Consider the following 17,468-nt stretch of genomic DNA (forward strand, 5'->3'; position numbering starts at 1 on the left):
CTCCAAATTATCAGCAGTTTTCCAACCTTTGGACTTAGGAACCATGTGTGCAGTCAAAATGCATTACAGGAGTTAACTTATTAAAAATCTATTGCTAAAATGAGTTTCAGAGAATAATGAAAAAATAACTGCTAAAGAAGCATATGATATGAACATTGTGGCATGGGTCTCTTCAAAAGAGTTAATCATATTGAAGTGTTAGAACAGGACTTCAATTATTGCAAATAGTGATCTTGAATTTTGCTGCAATTCCATGGTAATTCCAAGCACAGGTAATTATGAACATTATATAGGAGCAGATGACAATTTATTAACAGACCAAGAAATTTTTGAAAATGTACAGGCATTTTTGCATAATCCCTACATTAACAAGTTCACGTATATTTGTAAAAAGTAGACATAAAAAAAGTTCATGTATATTTGCCCTCTAATACTGATGTCCTAAAAATATTTTTCAGCTGTTAAATGGTACTGAAAATTTCATTTTTAATGATGCTACTAAAAATATGAGATCATCAAAAATAACAGAGTTCTTGATCAGAAAATAAAAAGTTTAACGATTATTTGTATGATTATTTAAAAATGAATGAATTTATAATTTTCTTTACTTTATGCAGTATAATCTCAAGAATTTGTTATAATGAGAGCAGCAGAGATAAGGATTGTGAAATACTAACCATTAAGCTAGATTGTAAAAAAATATATCGCAAACAAAGTAAAACCCCGTTTTTATGTTCCCGCAATTTATGTCATTTTCCGTTGGTCCCGTTTTAAGGCCTATTCTTACGATATATTGTTTTCCCACCACTAACAACTTGATGTGGACGTTATTTCCGTGATTTGCGTTTTTTTTCTTGGGTGTCAATTCCGATTTTCTAATTGATTTCTGCAGAAATCTGCGCATTTCTGTTTCCAGGTGACATTGCTTTCGGCTGTAGTTTCGTTTCCGTCATCATGGTGGCTTGCACGCTTGCAGCAGTGATGTAGTAATGAGCGATACCATGATTTTTTAATCACAGTACGAATTGATATTGCAGAATTTCTGCTACGTAATTTAGTGTGCGATAGTTGCTTTCAAGTTGCGGTGGTGGATGATCCAAGTTAGTAACATGGAGAAAAAAAGATAGAAAATGTGTTTCGGTAGAAGAAAAGATAGCAAATCTGCGACGTGTAGATTGGTATGCCGGAACACATGTTCAATTAGCAAAAGATCTTGGTCTCTTCGTGTCCACTTTGAACACGATAATTAAAAAAACAGGTCAAGCATTGAATTCACTGCAAAGCAATCTGGTGCTATGTCAAAAAAACGAAAATATATCCAGACATTCGACATATGATGAATTGGATAAACTTGTGGCAGAGTGGTTTGTTTCTACGAGAGCATTGGGTATTCCAGTCGATGGTACTATACTCCAAGCGAAAGCCCTTGAATTTGCTGCGAGGTTGGGGATTAATAGTTTTACTGTGTCAAATGGATGGATTGATTGTTTCAAGACTCGTCACAATATTGAGTATAATCAGGTGTTTGGAGAAAGTAATAGTGTTGCAGGGGAAACTGTAAACCAGTGGAAACATGAACTAAAGACTATTATTCAGGACTACGAACCGAAAAATATTTTCAATGTTGATGAAACTGGGCTCTTTTATAACATTCTGCCAAGTAAACATTGTGTTTTAAAGCAGAGAAGTGTCACAGTGGAAAACTCGGCAAGCAGATGGTAACTGTTTTGCTCATGGTCAATGCTGATGGATCAGAAAAATTACCTCCACTGGTAATTGGTAAATTTAAAAAGCCAAGGCGTTTTAAGAACATAAAAAATCTGCCTACTAAGTATGATGCCAACAGCACAGCATGGATGATCAGCAGCATCTTCACATCCCATGCATGCTCAGGATGCTAAAATGGAGGCAAATCACTGCAAAATACTACTACTGCTAGACAAATGTCCTGCACACCCTAAAGATCTGCAGTTCAGAAACATTAGATTAGTGTTCTTTCCCCCTAATTGTACAAGTGAGCTTCAGCCATTAGATCTGGGCATCATCCATGCATTTAAATGGAAATATAGAAAAATGCTTGTTGAGAAAGCTGTGTTTATGCATGATAATGGTATGGACCCAAAACAAATGACCATATCAATCCTTGATGCCATGCATTATGTGGCCAAAGCATGGCTGCATGTTACTCCTGAAACCATATCCAACTTTTTCCGGAAGGCAGGAGTTACGTTTGCAGAAGAGGAGGAACAACTACAGGAGGAAGAAGATATGTCAGAGCCCGACAACCGGTATGTGATGGATGAGTCTTCCTCATTTCAAGACTATGTTAATGCTGGTGTGATCACATCAATGGTACCAAGTGTAGAGGACATCCTTTCCAACCACCTTGGTGAAGAAAAAGTGGTTGAAGAAGACTGTGATCAAGAACTTACCGTCCCTACTAATAAAGAAGCAATGGAAGCTATCTTTGTTTTGAGGCGGTATATTGCAAGTGCATCAGGAGATGATGGATGGAGCATTTAATGTCTCATACACTGTGGAGAGGCAGATGGAACTTATAAGAGTGCAGATAAAGCAAAAACAATTAACAATTAAAGATTTTTTTAAATAGATAAATGTAAGTAATTGTAAATTCATTTATTTTCAGTTATTAAATTTTGTAATCTAGTATGTAGACTCACATACTAGCAGTAAGTCATCTTTTAGCCTTTTTTTTTTATGATTTACATTTCCTGCTATTTACACTTTTTTCCATCAGTCCCCTAAAAAGTGTAAAAACGGGGTTTTACTGTATATGGATGTGGGATACTGTAAAGAAATAATGCAGAAATCTATTTTGGGAGCATTATCGTCTAACTTGTACAGGAGATGTGCGGCTGTTTGCCAATGATGGAAAGTTGTGAAGAGTTATGACAAGTAGAGCAGACATTGTAACCTTGCAGGAGGATCTCAACAGACTATGCAAGTGGGCAAATGAGTGGAGCTATCAATTTAATATTTCAAAGTGCAAGTTCATGAAATTTGCTAGGCAAGACTGGGATGCAGAGTATACAATTGATGGAGAAATTTTGGTGGAGGTAGAGGAGATGAGAGAGTTGGAAGTGTTGGAACTTCAAGTGAAGAGACTTGAAGTTTAGGGATCACATTGCTAAAACTGTAAGAACATCCCAACGGATTATGGCAATAATGAGGAAGACACTGACATGCAGAAGCAAAGAGGTTATGGTTCCCATGTATAATACTTTGATCAGGCCACATACGGACTACTGTGTACAGATATAGTCACCTGGTTTTCAGGGGGAGGGGGGAGAATGAGGATATATTGGAGAAGGTTTATTAAGTTAGTATCAGACTTATAGAATGTTGGACATGAGGAGAGATTGAGGGAATGCATTTAAAGAGCCTTGAGAATAGAAGAAGAAGAGGGGGATATGATTGAGACATATAAGTTGGTGAGGGATTGTTACCAGATTAATATGGAGAAGACATTTCATAGAGTGGAAGGAGGCAAGGATAGAACTATGGGCCATCCATGGAAGCTGTATATGAAGGATGTGAGCAGGGGAATGAGAAGCAGGCTCTTTGCATGGAGAGTGACTGGTGAGTGGAATGCATTGACTGAAAGTGTGGAAACTGTGAATGGATTCAAGGCACAGTTTGATGATGTTTTGGCATTAGAGAGTATAGACATCCCATGATGAGTCCTTTGACTCAATGGAGGTCAAATGTTAATAATAATAATAATGCAAAGAACGTGCAGAATATACACAATTTTACAGTTTTTCTTAGTTATGATAGAAAAACTGTAAAATTGTGAGAGAGAAAAAGAGAGAAAGAGAAGAGAGCAGACAAGATACTATCCCTGGATAGTGTATTTTCCATCTATAAATGATCAAACAAAAATTAGAAGCATACTAACCTATGCCAAACAGCAAGTATTCTTAAATTGGGAATCTTGTTACTGATGTTATATTTGATTTAAAGCAAATAATAGAAAAATAAAGATTCTGATGATTTTTCTAGAATATAACAAACCAATATTTATGTGTTCCATTGACTTAGAAAATACTTTTGAGAAAAATTACAAGATTTTGTGAAAGTACTAGCATCAGCATCAAGAAATATTATAATTATTATTATTATGTGACACCTCCAGGAAGTCCAAAGACTCATTGAGGGAGGGCACCTATTCTATGGCTCTCTGTCTCCACCACTCAATCCAATTACACCAATGCCATCTACTGCCCACTACTAATACTAGTATTTCCACAGACATCCATAAACATCCATGCCCATGACAGGATTCAAACTCGCAGCCTTTTGGCTGGAGAGCGGACATGCTAACCACTCGGCCAACCGAGTGGTTAGCCTATCCGCTCTCCAAATATACCTCTGCATATTATCAAAATGATCAAAGATTATACAGAAAAAATGTGAAATAACATATCGCAATTTTCAAATACACAGAAAATCCATGTGAGGAAAAGAATTGCCTTGTCTGATTCCTGAAATACAACTTTAACATTATTATTATTATTGTATGGACACCTCCACAGAGTCCAAAGAGTCATTGCAGGAGACCTAAACTATCCACACAATATTCTATCATATCTCTTCTTCAACCTATTAGCAGACAATATATCTAGCAAATGATTCCATTCGTTCACCACTTGCCAAGCAAAAAATGTTGTCCTCACACCCTACTAACTACACTCTTACTCAGCTTCCTAGGATGATCTCTTGTTCTGTCCCTGTAGCCAAGTGCTGAAACATTTCTCCAGCATCAATCCTATGAAATCCTTTAAGTAACTTAAACGTTTCTATCATATTCCCCCCTCTTCTTTTTCACCTGTCAACCAACTTCTGCAACCCACAAACACTTTAATCTATTCTCATAGGGTGCATTCCACAGACCACTCACCATCTTATCTATCATAAGATGGTGAGTGGTCACTGGTCTCTCAATTCTTTCTACTACTTCCTCATCCCCAAGAAATCCAGGTGACCAGACCTGAGCACAGTAATCTAGATGCGGGTGTATCAAAGCCTTATAAGAGGAATAATAACTTCCCTGTCTCTACTTATTAGTGTGGTCTTCAATAGCCAAGTACTCCTTTGTGTTACTTTAGCAACTTTAGTAATATGCCTTTTAAACTTCAACTCTCTATCTACTACCACTCTTAATGCATTTCCATCAATGTGCCTACACAGCTTGAAATATATTTTTCCCAAAAATGCATAACCTTACATTTCTATACATTAAACTGATGTCCATTATCTTTTGTCCATACTAAGAGCCTATTTAAATCATCCTACAAGCTCTCCATAAATGGTTAACTATTATGCTACCCAGTTCTGCATCATAAGCAAACAATTGAATATTTTCCTTCATATTACCTCCTACATCATTTATGTACAAATTAAACAGTAATAGTCCTAGCACAGAACCTTGCAGCACACCACTAGTCAACTGCATTCTCCTGGATTCTGCTCCTTCATATGCCACATTTTGGTATCTATCCATCAGCCACCTCATATCCACTTAACCAGTGTCATATCCATCCTCATTTGTTCTAATTTGTGTAACAGAGTTCCATGTGGTATTCTGTCAAATGTCTTACAAAATCCAGCAGAATTCTGTAGCTATTTCCTTTATTTAACTTAGCTGTCACTCTAAGTTAAATAAAGAAAATCACTATAAAAAATTAATAATTACTAAGGCATGACCAACCCTTCACAAAGCCATGTTGCCCCTTAGAGTATCATATTCTTATCCACCCATTCTTGAATTCTCTTTTTGACCAACTCTTCCAATACTTTTATCACCTCTTCTTCTTCAGCTGCTCCCATTTCTATATGGGTCGCTGTTTCTGATGAGTCTTTTCCACTGGTTTCTATTGTAGACTGCATCTTTAAACAGGTTTTTCTCCTTCAGATCTTCCTCTACATTATCTTTCCACCTCTTCTTTGGTCTTCCTCTTCTTCTTCTTCTTCCTCCTTGCATTTCAATCATCATGATACTTCATACATCATATTTTTCATTTTGCCTCATTACATGTCCATACCATCTTAATCGCACTTCTTGCTTTTTGTTTGTAATTGCAATCACTTTTACAGTACCTCTGATGTGTTCATTCCTCACCTGATCTTTCCTTGTTACTCCACACAGCCAACGAAACATCCTCATTTCTGTAGCACTAATCTTGCTTTCTTTGATTTCTTCATAGGCAGTGTCTCCATTTCATATGGCATTGTAGGTCTTCAAATTTCAATTTTGCTGGAACTTTACTATCACAGAAAATTCATGACATTTCTTTCCAATTCTTCCATCCTGCCTGAATTCAGTTATTGACTTCCCTTTCCACTTCACCTTTACTATCCCTACTGAACCCAGATATTTGAATTTATCTACTTTCTTGATGACCTCTCCATTCAGCACTGCATCTTCTTCAGTGTCAACATTTTGACCACACACACCATACATTCAGTTTTTCTTCTACTAACTCTCAGCCCTCTTTCTTCTAATACTCTGTTCCACCTTATCAGCTTCTGTTCCACTTCCTGTCTTGTTTTCGCACACAGTAGAATATCATCTGCATATAACATACTCTAAGGTGCTCTCTGTCTGACTTGCTCTGTCAAAATATCTATTACTGCATTAAAGAGAAAAGGACTGAGTACTGATCCCTGATGTCAAAGTAGTACTCTTATATCAGGTATCAGCATTCAAGCACTTTTACCACCACTCCTATGATACTGATCAGTCTATAATTTGCTACTGCAGTCTTAGCTTAGAACCTCCCTTATGCAAAGGAATTATTTTGTCCTCTTTCCACTTCCTTGGAACTCTATCAGAGCAGACTTTAGTCAGAGGCATTGTCATTTCCTTTGCACCTTCTCGTAAAATGCAAGGTGATTTCCCATCTAATCCCACAGCTGTATTTGCATTGAGAAATTAAACTGAAATTAAATGAAAAAAAAAATCAACAAAGATGTTTAAATTTGGTTGTATAAGCACATTACTTGCAGGAAATGAAGATGAGCTCCAAAAGTAATTATTTAAATTTCCAGCAGATATACTGCAGTTTTAACATGGAAATATCACAGATATTTCCATGTTATTGTTATTTTCATTGTTATTGTTTTAATAACAACAAAAAAGAAATGGTAATTGTGAAAGAATTAATAAGATGTAAATTGAAACCAAATGGGAAACTGGGAAACAAGTGACAGAATTTAAAATACCTAGGAATAACTGTTAACAATAAAAATGTAATATTGAAATAAAAGGACAATCTCTGAAGTCTAATAAAATATCAAGATGTTTATATTCGGTAATATGGAAAAATAAAGATCTAACAAAAGTCAGAATCTATAAATATGAAATGAAAAACTTCAGGAAAATATACTTAATTTACAAAATTTAAAAGAATTTTGAAAGAAATGAAAATATTTATGAAGAATGCCAATCATAACTCATGAATGAAGGGATAAAAAAAACTACAAATTGGAGTGGAATGATCATATTAATAGAATGGATTCAAAAATAACATTTAAATTAGTTAAAGATTGGAAACAATAAAAAAAAACTCAATTATCTGATGAAAAAAATGGATAAACAAGATTATTTTCATTGAAGTATTATAAACAGAACAACTTTAAGATTAAAGCAAAAAGAAGAAGATGAAAAATTAAAAGAAGTACTCATTTAAAGAAAGTAATGAGAGGCACAGGGAGAGCTACTACATGAAATGATTGTGAATTTTAATGTCTTTGTCATTAAGAAAATATGACAAAACAAATTAATTTCATTACATAATTTCAAATATATAATGTTTAGTAGAAAGAAATGATGTATAGTCAATACAAAAAGAATACAACTGCATCTTCTCTCTCTCTCACACACACACCATCATTCAGGTCACTCAAGCACTTCCTGTTTGGCAATAAGTGATTTGTATGAATAAACATCTTACTGTGTGCACATATCTTGAATGGAATTCTGTTGCTTCTTTTAAAAATGTTAGTCCAGGATGAGATTCAATCACATCCTGAAAATTAAAACAATTTTTTATAAACAGTGAATCAGCATTAGTTGTATCTAAGAGCTGTAAAAATATATACATTTATAGATTGCTTTATTCAATTCAGTGGTGTTAATGTCATTCAGTTTATTATTCTTAAATGCACATTCCATACAAAATAATATTTAAGAAAAATAATTAAAATTGATTTATTCATTAACAGTAAATTAGTCTTTTCACAACTGACTATGGACCATAGCCATAGTCAGTTGTGGCTATGGTCCATAGTCTGTTAATATAACTCTGTTAATATAGCCAACCCATTTCCATATACATTTACAGTACTTCACACTATCCACTATTCCAGTCATTTGTATAATTGTATTATTTCTAATTCTATCCCTTTTTGCAATGCGGATCATTTTTATTTCAAAGGTTCTTTGAACCACTTAGATTTAGATACAAGAACTGCTCATTATAAAATATGCTAACAAAAGCTAAATTATCTGTTTCAACAGTGTTGCATCAATGTAAACTCTCTCTTGCTCTCTCAGTTAAAAAGTCCTAAATCCTGATGTTCTTGAATACCAGGATAAATTTTCCTAATGTCAGCTGTCCTGAAAGTAAATTTTGTTATTTTCTTGGGCACCTCCATGGGATCAAAGGCTCATCATGAGAGGCTCTACTAACCATTATTCATGCAATACCTATCATACAGAATAGAATACAGGATTGGATTGACGGACATAGGATTCTTTATAATAGTCAGCATGGATTTATAAAGGGTGGGTCTTTGTTCAGCAATCTACTTGCATTTTATGATAAGGTGAGAAATGTATTAGATATGGGAGATTCATATAAAGTGATATTCTTGAACTTTGCAAAGGTCTTTGATAGATTACCTCATGATAGGTTGGTTTACAAGGTGCAGAGAATGGGAATGGAGAGTATACTGGCTCTCTGAATTATACCAGCAGGTTGTGTATGATGGAGGGTGTCTCAAAAAAGGAGGGTACCAAGTGGTGTTCCCCAGGGTTCTTCTGTTCTTGGGCTCCCTGCTGCTTAAATAATTTGTTAATGATATTTATTGTGGACTAACTGGGGATCTTCAGTTGTTTGCTGATTATGCAGAGTTAGGAAGAATTATAAGGTATACTGCTGATGTTAATTCCCTTCAAGAAGATTTAAATAGATTTTGCTTGGACAAATGAGTAGGGATGTAGTTTTTGGAAGTTTTTTCACTTGGTTATACTATAAATTAAAGATACCAAGAAATTATATACTTGATTTAATTCTTTATCCAAGTGTAAACAAACAAAGTTTGCACCTAAAGTATTTTCAGGACTGGGGCAACTCATATAAGGAAGCTAAGACTTCACATCACTTGCCTTAGCATTATACATGTCAGCAAGGAGATGTGCTTTGCATTATGGGATACTAAGGCAAGTGATGTGAAGTCTTAGCTTCTTATATGAGTTGCCCCAGTCCTGTAAATACTTCAGGTGCAAACTTTGTTTACTTACACTTGGATAAAGGATTAAACCAAGTATATAATTTCTTGGTATCTTTAATTTAAAGTATATATATAATAATTTCTTGGTATCTTTAATTTAAAGTATATATATAATAATTTCTTGGTATCTTTAATTTTTAGGGATGTAGTTTTAATATTAATAAGTGCAGGGTGTTACATTTTGGAGTCGGAGAGAGATAAGGCTGTGTACTGTATTGATGAAACTGTTTTTCAGGAAGTGGATGAGTCTGGGAGTGACAATTGACAGTGTACTGAAGTTTAGAGAATGCATTGCAAGTGTTACAAAGACTGCACATTGTTGGAAATTTATTTTGCACTTGGTTAGACTATAATAAATTTAGTTTAACCCTTTATCCAAGTGTGAGCAAACAAAGTTTGCACTTGAAAATATCTTCAGGACTGAGGCAAGGTGGTGCATCTTGGCAACTCGTAGCAAAGGTGGACCAAGCTCTCATCACTCCTTATCTCAGCATCTCCCACCATGAAAAACACATCTCCTTGCAGACATGTATAATGCTATGCATTAAGGGAAGGGCCACTACCCAGACCGATTTTGACCTTTATTGAGGTCTCATCAGTGGGAGGCAAACCCAGAAGTGGTGACACTACGGCAGAAGCAATGGAGAGATCATATTTACACCGGTTGGCAACTCGTATAGGTAAATATGACCTCTCCATTGCTTCTGCCGTAGTGTCACCACTTCTGGGTTTGCCTCCCACTGATGAGACCTCAATAAAGGTCGAAACTGGTCTGGGTAGTGGCCCTTCCCTTAATGCATAGCATTATACATGTCCGCAAGGAGATGTGCTTTGCATAGTGGGAGATGCTCAGATAAGGAGTGATGAGAGCTTGGTCCACATTTGCTACGGGTTACCAACAGATGCACCACCTTGCCTCAGTCCTGAAGATATTTTCAGGCGCAAACTTTGTTTGCTCACACTTGGATAAAGGATTAAACTAAATTTATTACTGCACATTGTATTGCTGCTATGATAACAAGTACACTGACATGTAGGATAAGGATGTAATTGTGCCAGTGTATAAAAGACTAGTCTGACCACACTTGCCATTGTGCTCAGATTTGGCAAACTAGTTTTTCACTGTGACATGGAAACATTGGAGAAATTTCAGAGATGAGTGACTAAGGCAACATCAGGAGTCTGAAATGTTAGCTATGGAGAGAGGTTAAAGGAATGTGAATTACAGATTTTAGTCACTAAGAGGAAAAGAAATGCTATGATAGATACTTACTAAAGAAAGAGATAAACAGCTTCATTTTGGCGATATAAAATAGACAAAGTGGATATTAAATCCAGCATTATTTCAAAGCCAAATGTTTGTAGAAATTATGAAACTTTCATAAGTTGACCTGAGAGCTTACGAGAATACAATCCTCAGCATACTTGAGTTGCCTTAGCCTGGACTACTTAAAAGACATGGGTGCTTCCCAAGTCCATATATTTGCCTTTTATTAGTCCATTTGATAAAGGTCTCACTGGCCTGACAGCCGTTTTGAACTAGTTGGTTCTCTTCAGAGACCACTATATATGTAAAGGTCTGCTCCAAAAACTAGGCGATAACCCAGATCACTCTAAATTCAATGAGTGACCCTAAGGATCATTTAACTCAGTGGTGGTTCTACTCAGTGACAGGTTCACCTACCACTGAGCAGAACCGCTCATATTCCAGGGAAAAGCATTCACCAACACTGCCCCGATATTGGTCACCCCAGAAAACACCAATCCCTGGATGCTCAAAAGGCCTCCTAAGGCAGAAACCTTAAACCTAAATTACACAGACAAAAGTTATATTAAATCCAACCTTATCCACTTTGCCTATGTAATTTTACATTGCCGAAATGAAGCCTTTTGGTTATTTATTTAGTAATTACTTTTACACACTGACAAGAGTTTACTTACGAAAAATACGTTTCTCTGACATTTCGATTTCCTTAGTACTGAATGAGAGTTTTTGCTCTCTTAAGAGCTTTCACTGGCCTTAAGGTTTCTGCCTGGTCTCTGACCAGGCAGAAACCTTAAGGCCAGTGAAACCTTTATCAAATGGATTAATAAAAGGCAAATATATGGGCACTTGGGCAGAGCCCATGTCTTTTAAGTAATCCAAGCTAAGGCAACTTGGAAATGCTGAGGATTGTATTCATGTAAGCTCTCGGGCTAACTTATGAAACTTTCATAGTTTCTACACAAACATTCGGCTTTGAAATAATGTTGGATTTAATATCCACTTTGCCTATGATATGATAGATGTTTAAATTAATGAGGGAATTCTATTGGATCAATGCAGAGGGCAATTTAAAAAGAGCAGAAGGTGAGAGGGAAACAATAGGCCATCCTTGGAAGTTGTGTGTAGGTGTGGTGAAGAAAGGTGTGAGGAGTAGAATTTTTATATGGAAAATTGTGGATGAATGGAACACATTAATGGAATGTCTTGTGAATGCATGCAGTGTTAAGGATTTTAAGGTTCAATATGAAAAATATGTTGTTGATAGAGTGAACATCCCATAATGAGTCTGCTGACTCCATGGAGGTTGGGGTGATAATAATAATAATAATACTTCTCCATGAATGCATTCACTGACAAAGCACTCACAACCTCCTCTGGCAATTCATTCCACTCATTCACTTTCCAAGCAAACAGTCTGATCTTGTCATCTTTGTTAATTGCACCCTTACACAATTTACAGGGATGATCCCTTGTTCTCTTCTTTCCTGCCATATAATGAAAAAAAAAATTCATTACTAAAACATCCCTTTAAGTTAAACCTTTAAGCTACCAATTCTTTTTCTATCATGCCCCTCTTTTTCACCTTTCAATCTGTGGTTACGGGTGGCATTCCATAGATGTCACAACCTTGGTCACTGATCTATGGATCCTTGCCACTACTTCCTCATCCTCAAGGAATCTGGATGACCAGATCAGCATGCAGGAGTCCAGATGTAGTTCTATTAAAAAAATTATTATATTACAACATTGCCCTCTATGGAGTCAATAGACTCATCATATGAGTCTATTGACTCCATTTACCACATTTGCAGTGTGGTGAACATAGATTATAATATATATAAAAGTATATATAATAATAGTAGTATATAGCAATAGTATATATAGTAAATAGACAGAATACCAGTGGCGGCCTGTGAAGTTTAAAGTGGGGATGCTGCCTATACAAAATAATTTTTAAAAATATCTTTTTTTTCTTAATTAATAACCAGTTTATTAATAAATAAATCTACAGATTCATTTATTAATAAATTGGTTAGTGATTAGGAAAAAAAGAATTTTTAAAAAATTATTTTGTATAGGCAGTACCCCCACTTTAAACTTTACGGGCCGCCACAGCAGAATACTTAAAAATATATTTGACAGTTGTATACTTCCAGTCATAACATACATAGTAGTGAATTGTGGACTTAAAATTGACCAACAAGTTGAGGATTACCCATAGGAAAATGGAAAGATCATTACTAGGTATTACCATTCTAGATAGAAGGTGCAATACTTGGATCAGAGCTCAGAGTGGAGCAAGAGAGACATTATAACAACCATTAAAGATCCAATTAGCAATGGGCAGGTCATGTGGCAAGAAGTAATAATACTCAAAAATGGACAAACTTGATAACAGAATGGTATCCCAGAGATGGAAAGAGAGCTATAGGAAGACCAAAGAGATGGTGGAAAGATGAGATTAAAGACAGGGCTGGAATTCAGTGGCATAGAAAAGCTTAAGATAGGACTGAATGGAGAACTTTGAGGGAGATCTTCATCCAACAGTAGACAGAAAATGGCTGATGATGATAGCAAAGATTGCACATAGAACTCAGAGAATAATTGTAATGCTGAAATGAATCTTGATCTGTTAAGATAAGGAAGTCATTTTGTCTCTTTACAAGGTACTAATAAAATCTCATTTGGACTTGCATGCAGGTCTGGTCTCCTGGTTTTCATGGTGATTATGATACAGTGGGAGAGTGCAAAGGAAAGTATTAAAAATTATATCAGGATTGTGGAATACTGATTACAAAGATTGAGAACTTGTTGACTGCACACACACACACACACTAGCAAACAGGAGAAAGAGGGGGCGATATCATTGAGACTTACAAACTTCTGAAAGGGTCATACAGGATATTAGTGGGTGGAATTTTTCATTTTATAAAGAGTAGGGAAGGGGCAAGAAGGCATCCTTAAAAGTTGAGAATGAATGAATGAATGCCTAGAAGAAAGGGTTGAGAGCTAGATTTTTCTCTCAGAGAGTGGTGCATGATTGGAATGGATTACAATTGAATTGTTTGTGCAATTAGTGTGAATGAATTTAAGAGCACATATGACAGCTGGTGCAGGTACACACACTGGCCACTGAATTAGAACTTTTATTTAATACTGTGTTTCCATATAGACATGCAACTGCCAATACCAATCCTCTTCAATTCAGTGAGATATGGGTCAGAAACAGCTTTCATTAAATGCATCAGACAATTGCTGCATAGAGGAAGTTTGGTTTGTCCATACAAGCCTTCTCAAACGATGGTGATCTTGTTCCTGACAGACTGTCCTAGGACCACAGTTACGCCTCTAAGACAAGCAGTGTGGGTTAATTTTCCACCGATTAAACACCCTGGATATCTCAAGTTTTGAGAAACCAATCAGCTCTGCTGTTTTCAAAATCATGGCTCCAGCCAGACAGGCACCCACAATAAGCTCTTTATCGAACTCCAAAAGATCCTTTGTTTTTCCCATTGTCATCGCTATCAACGATTACTGACTAGCAGCATTTTTAAATAGTTGCCTACAATGTGGGATGATGCATGTGACCAAGTATTTTGCTTACATGCTGTGTAAGCAACATTTACATACATCTGCATAAAGGTTTCCAATTCAGTGCCCAGATCATTTATTACAACCACCACACAAAGCAACGAAGATACTTCCTTAATTGTATTATTTTCTTTTTCTTTTTCGTTTTTTTTTTTTTTTTTAAACTTCAGTTTTCTTACCTGCTTTATCCATACACCCCAGCATAGTGAAAAATATCTGATTAGAAGCAGAAATATGCAGGTACTTTTCTTCCCAATTAAACAAAGTTGCATTCTTTGGGCATCATTTACACCAGTATGATATATGCTGATAAAGTGCTCGTTCAATAATTCCACTATATCCTTTGCATCTGTTAGTCTGCTGCCATGACTATCTCCCAATGTTAATCTGCCATAATTATTCTTCCTCTTGCTTGCCATGCAGCAGAAAATTCCCTTGAGTTAACCTTGGCCCGACCAGCCAATCTCCTCTCATAATGCACCTCTTCTTTCTTTATCATACTCGTCACCTTTCTAGCCTGCACTTTATACTCTTCATGGATCCGAGCACCATCAACTGTCTTATACCTCCTCCATAACACTTTATTTTCCAGCATAGCTTGCTTGATTTCACTGTTCATCCATTTCACTCCTTCAGGGTGGACGCAAATGCATTAAGAAATCAAATATGCAACTGATGACAAAATTCCATGTTTCTTCTTCATGCATTATTAATCAGATGCATTTCTTCGACATTAAGCACACACACACACACACACACACACACACACACACACACACACACACACACACACTCTCCCTCTCTCTCTCTCAGTATGCAGTCATACATTGTTTTTGGCAGCTACTGTCTTGTGAGTTTTCATTTATTGTCAACATCTTTTCTTCTTAGCTCATCTACCCAACATACTGATGCTAACTGACTACAGAGTTTCCTATAATCACCTGCTTTATACTTCCACATGTATCCATTTTTGGCAGTAACCTTTTCTTGTTTCATTACTTCCCAAACAAGTACCTCATGATCACTCTCACCAACTGGCAGCAGTGTTAACACTTCATTAACAACTACATCTTGTGAAGTTATCAACAAATCCAAAAGTTGCTTCGATCACATGCTGCTTAAGATACTTATCTCTAAGAAATTCCACAAACTTGCTCTCCTTGTTCCCATACACTCCTCCTCCTTCCATTCTATATACCTGTAATTAGAGTCTCCCATCAGGATCTTCTTCTTTTTACATGCCCAACTAATTTGCCTAAACATTCCACAATCAGTATTCTCTGCATTCCCTGGCCTATAACAGCATCTGATCTCCTGTTGAAGTAATTTTTACTTTAAAGTTGTCATTCATTTGTTAATTTTTTTTTTTTGTTGTTGTTGTTGATGAATTTAGTATCACTTGTAAAGTACTCTAGGCAATCTGAGGATGTGCTTTTTTGTTACGGTGGTATATATTACCATCATTATTTTCCTGATCCCCATGGATTCACAATATTCATTGTGGGAGGTCAACATGTATGAACACAAAGTCTAGTTACTTAAGATCACCCACAGTCTGTACTTTCACCATCCTCTCAGGAAATGCATTCCATGCTCCTACCACTCTCCATGCAAAAACTTACTTCTTACCCTTTTGCAACTTCCAGGGATGGCCTCTTGTCCTTGTTCCTTTTCCTCATTCTACCATATGAAATACCTCCTCAATGTTAATATGATAATAACCTTAAACAGCTTAAATGTATTGATCATATCCCCCCTTTGACTTCTGTCTACCAAACTCTGCATCATGCATGCCCTCAGTCTATCCTCATAATCAACATTATACAGTCCTAACATCATTTCTGTTATCCATCTCTCTCTCTCTCTCCACCTCTTCCAAGGTTCTTCATCTCCCTTAAATCCCAGTAACCAGATCTGAGCACAGTAATCCAGATGTGGTTAGATCAAAGCTGTACACAATGGAACCAGCACACTTTTATCTCCCATGGTCAATGTTGTCCTCAACATTGCTGCAATTCTTTGAGGTGTCTTCACAAACTTTGCAGTATGTTCATGGAACTTTAAATCTCTATCCACAATCACCTTGAGATCCCTTGCTTTCTCCAATTCTTCCAGTATAACTTCATTAAGTGAGTATTAAGTATCCCTTATATGGATTGCAAATTTTAAAACCCTGTCTTCAGATTTCTCCATCAATGCTGGATTCCCAGAGTGCTATACTTTTGCCCATGCTCTTTCTCCTATTCATAAAGGACCTTCTATTGATAACCTCACATTCTGTCCTGAGTTCTGCTGATGACAGTACTCTTCATTATTTTTTTTTTCTCATTTGACAACTTTTGTAATGGTGATATATCCTAAACTACATATGTCTGGTGGTAAGGCTTATATGTAGGCTATTCATAGCTGTATTTTTTAAGGAAATTACAACATAGACTAATATATTAACTAAAATAAATTTAATTAATACTTCCAATATTTCGACAAAGTCAAATTGCCATCATTAATAAAATATAATATGATGGGTGTGCAGGCACTACACTAGTAATGAGGCTTAAGCATGGCAACTGAGAGTAAGCCTAAAGGCCTACTTTCTAGTGGTCAGAATTGGGCATTCTTGTTCTTGGCTACTGGGCTAAAGTGCAGAGGATGAGAACTTTCCAAATTTGGGATAGTTTCACATAAATCTGTTGAGGTTTAGGTAGTCTCTGAAGGCAGAAGCAGATTCAAGGAAAAAGTCTTTCGTATTTTTATTTACTGTGATAGAGTAGAGTAGCCTTCTTCCAGTGTATCCTATAATCAACAAGTCCAGAGTGGCTGTATAGTCCTTATGTCCAGTAATTCTGATGCTGGCTGTTCTACCTGTTTGGCCATAGTAGGATAGTTTACAATTATGAGGACCTAGTAAACTCCCAGCAGGTCTTGGGAGCAGATAAGGAATGCTAATTTTTTATATGATCTGTAAGTGGTTGAAAGGTTGTATTTTTTTAGGATTTTAGTTAGGTTTTCAGATATACCTTGGATATATGGAATGATGACAGCTTTGATGTAGCTTCTGTGCTGGAGAGAAGGG

At 36.2% G+C, this 17,468-nt stretch overlaps 1 protein-coding gene across 2 annotated transcripts in view; it reads right to left on the reverse strand.

Moving 5' to 3' along the window:
• LOC150094790 (uncharacterized) overlaps window positions 1-17,468 on the reverse strand; it is a 275,693-nt gene that overhangs the window by 155,781 nt on the left and 102,444 nt on the right. For both annotated transcript variants that reach the window (XM_090410853.1, XM_090410852.1), the window contains one exon: window positions 7,977-8,051. In XM_090410853.1, coding sequence (XP_090266979.1) covers window positions 7,977-8,051 — 75 coding nt within the window. The remainder of the gene's footprint in view (window positions 1-7,976; window positions 8,052-17,468) is intronic.

The sequence above is a fragment of the Typopeltis vanoorti genome, chromosome 21 (assembly GCF_054136105.1).
Source record: "Typopeltis vanoorti isolate ZY-2024b chromosome 21, IOZ_Tvanoo_1.0, whole genome shotgun sequence".
Taxonomy (NCBI): Eukaryota; Metazoa; Arthropoda; class Arachnida; order Uropygi; family Thelyphonidae; genus Typopeltis; species Typopeltis vanoorti.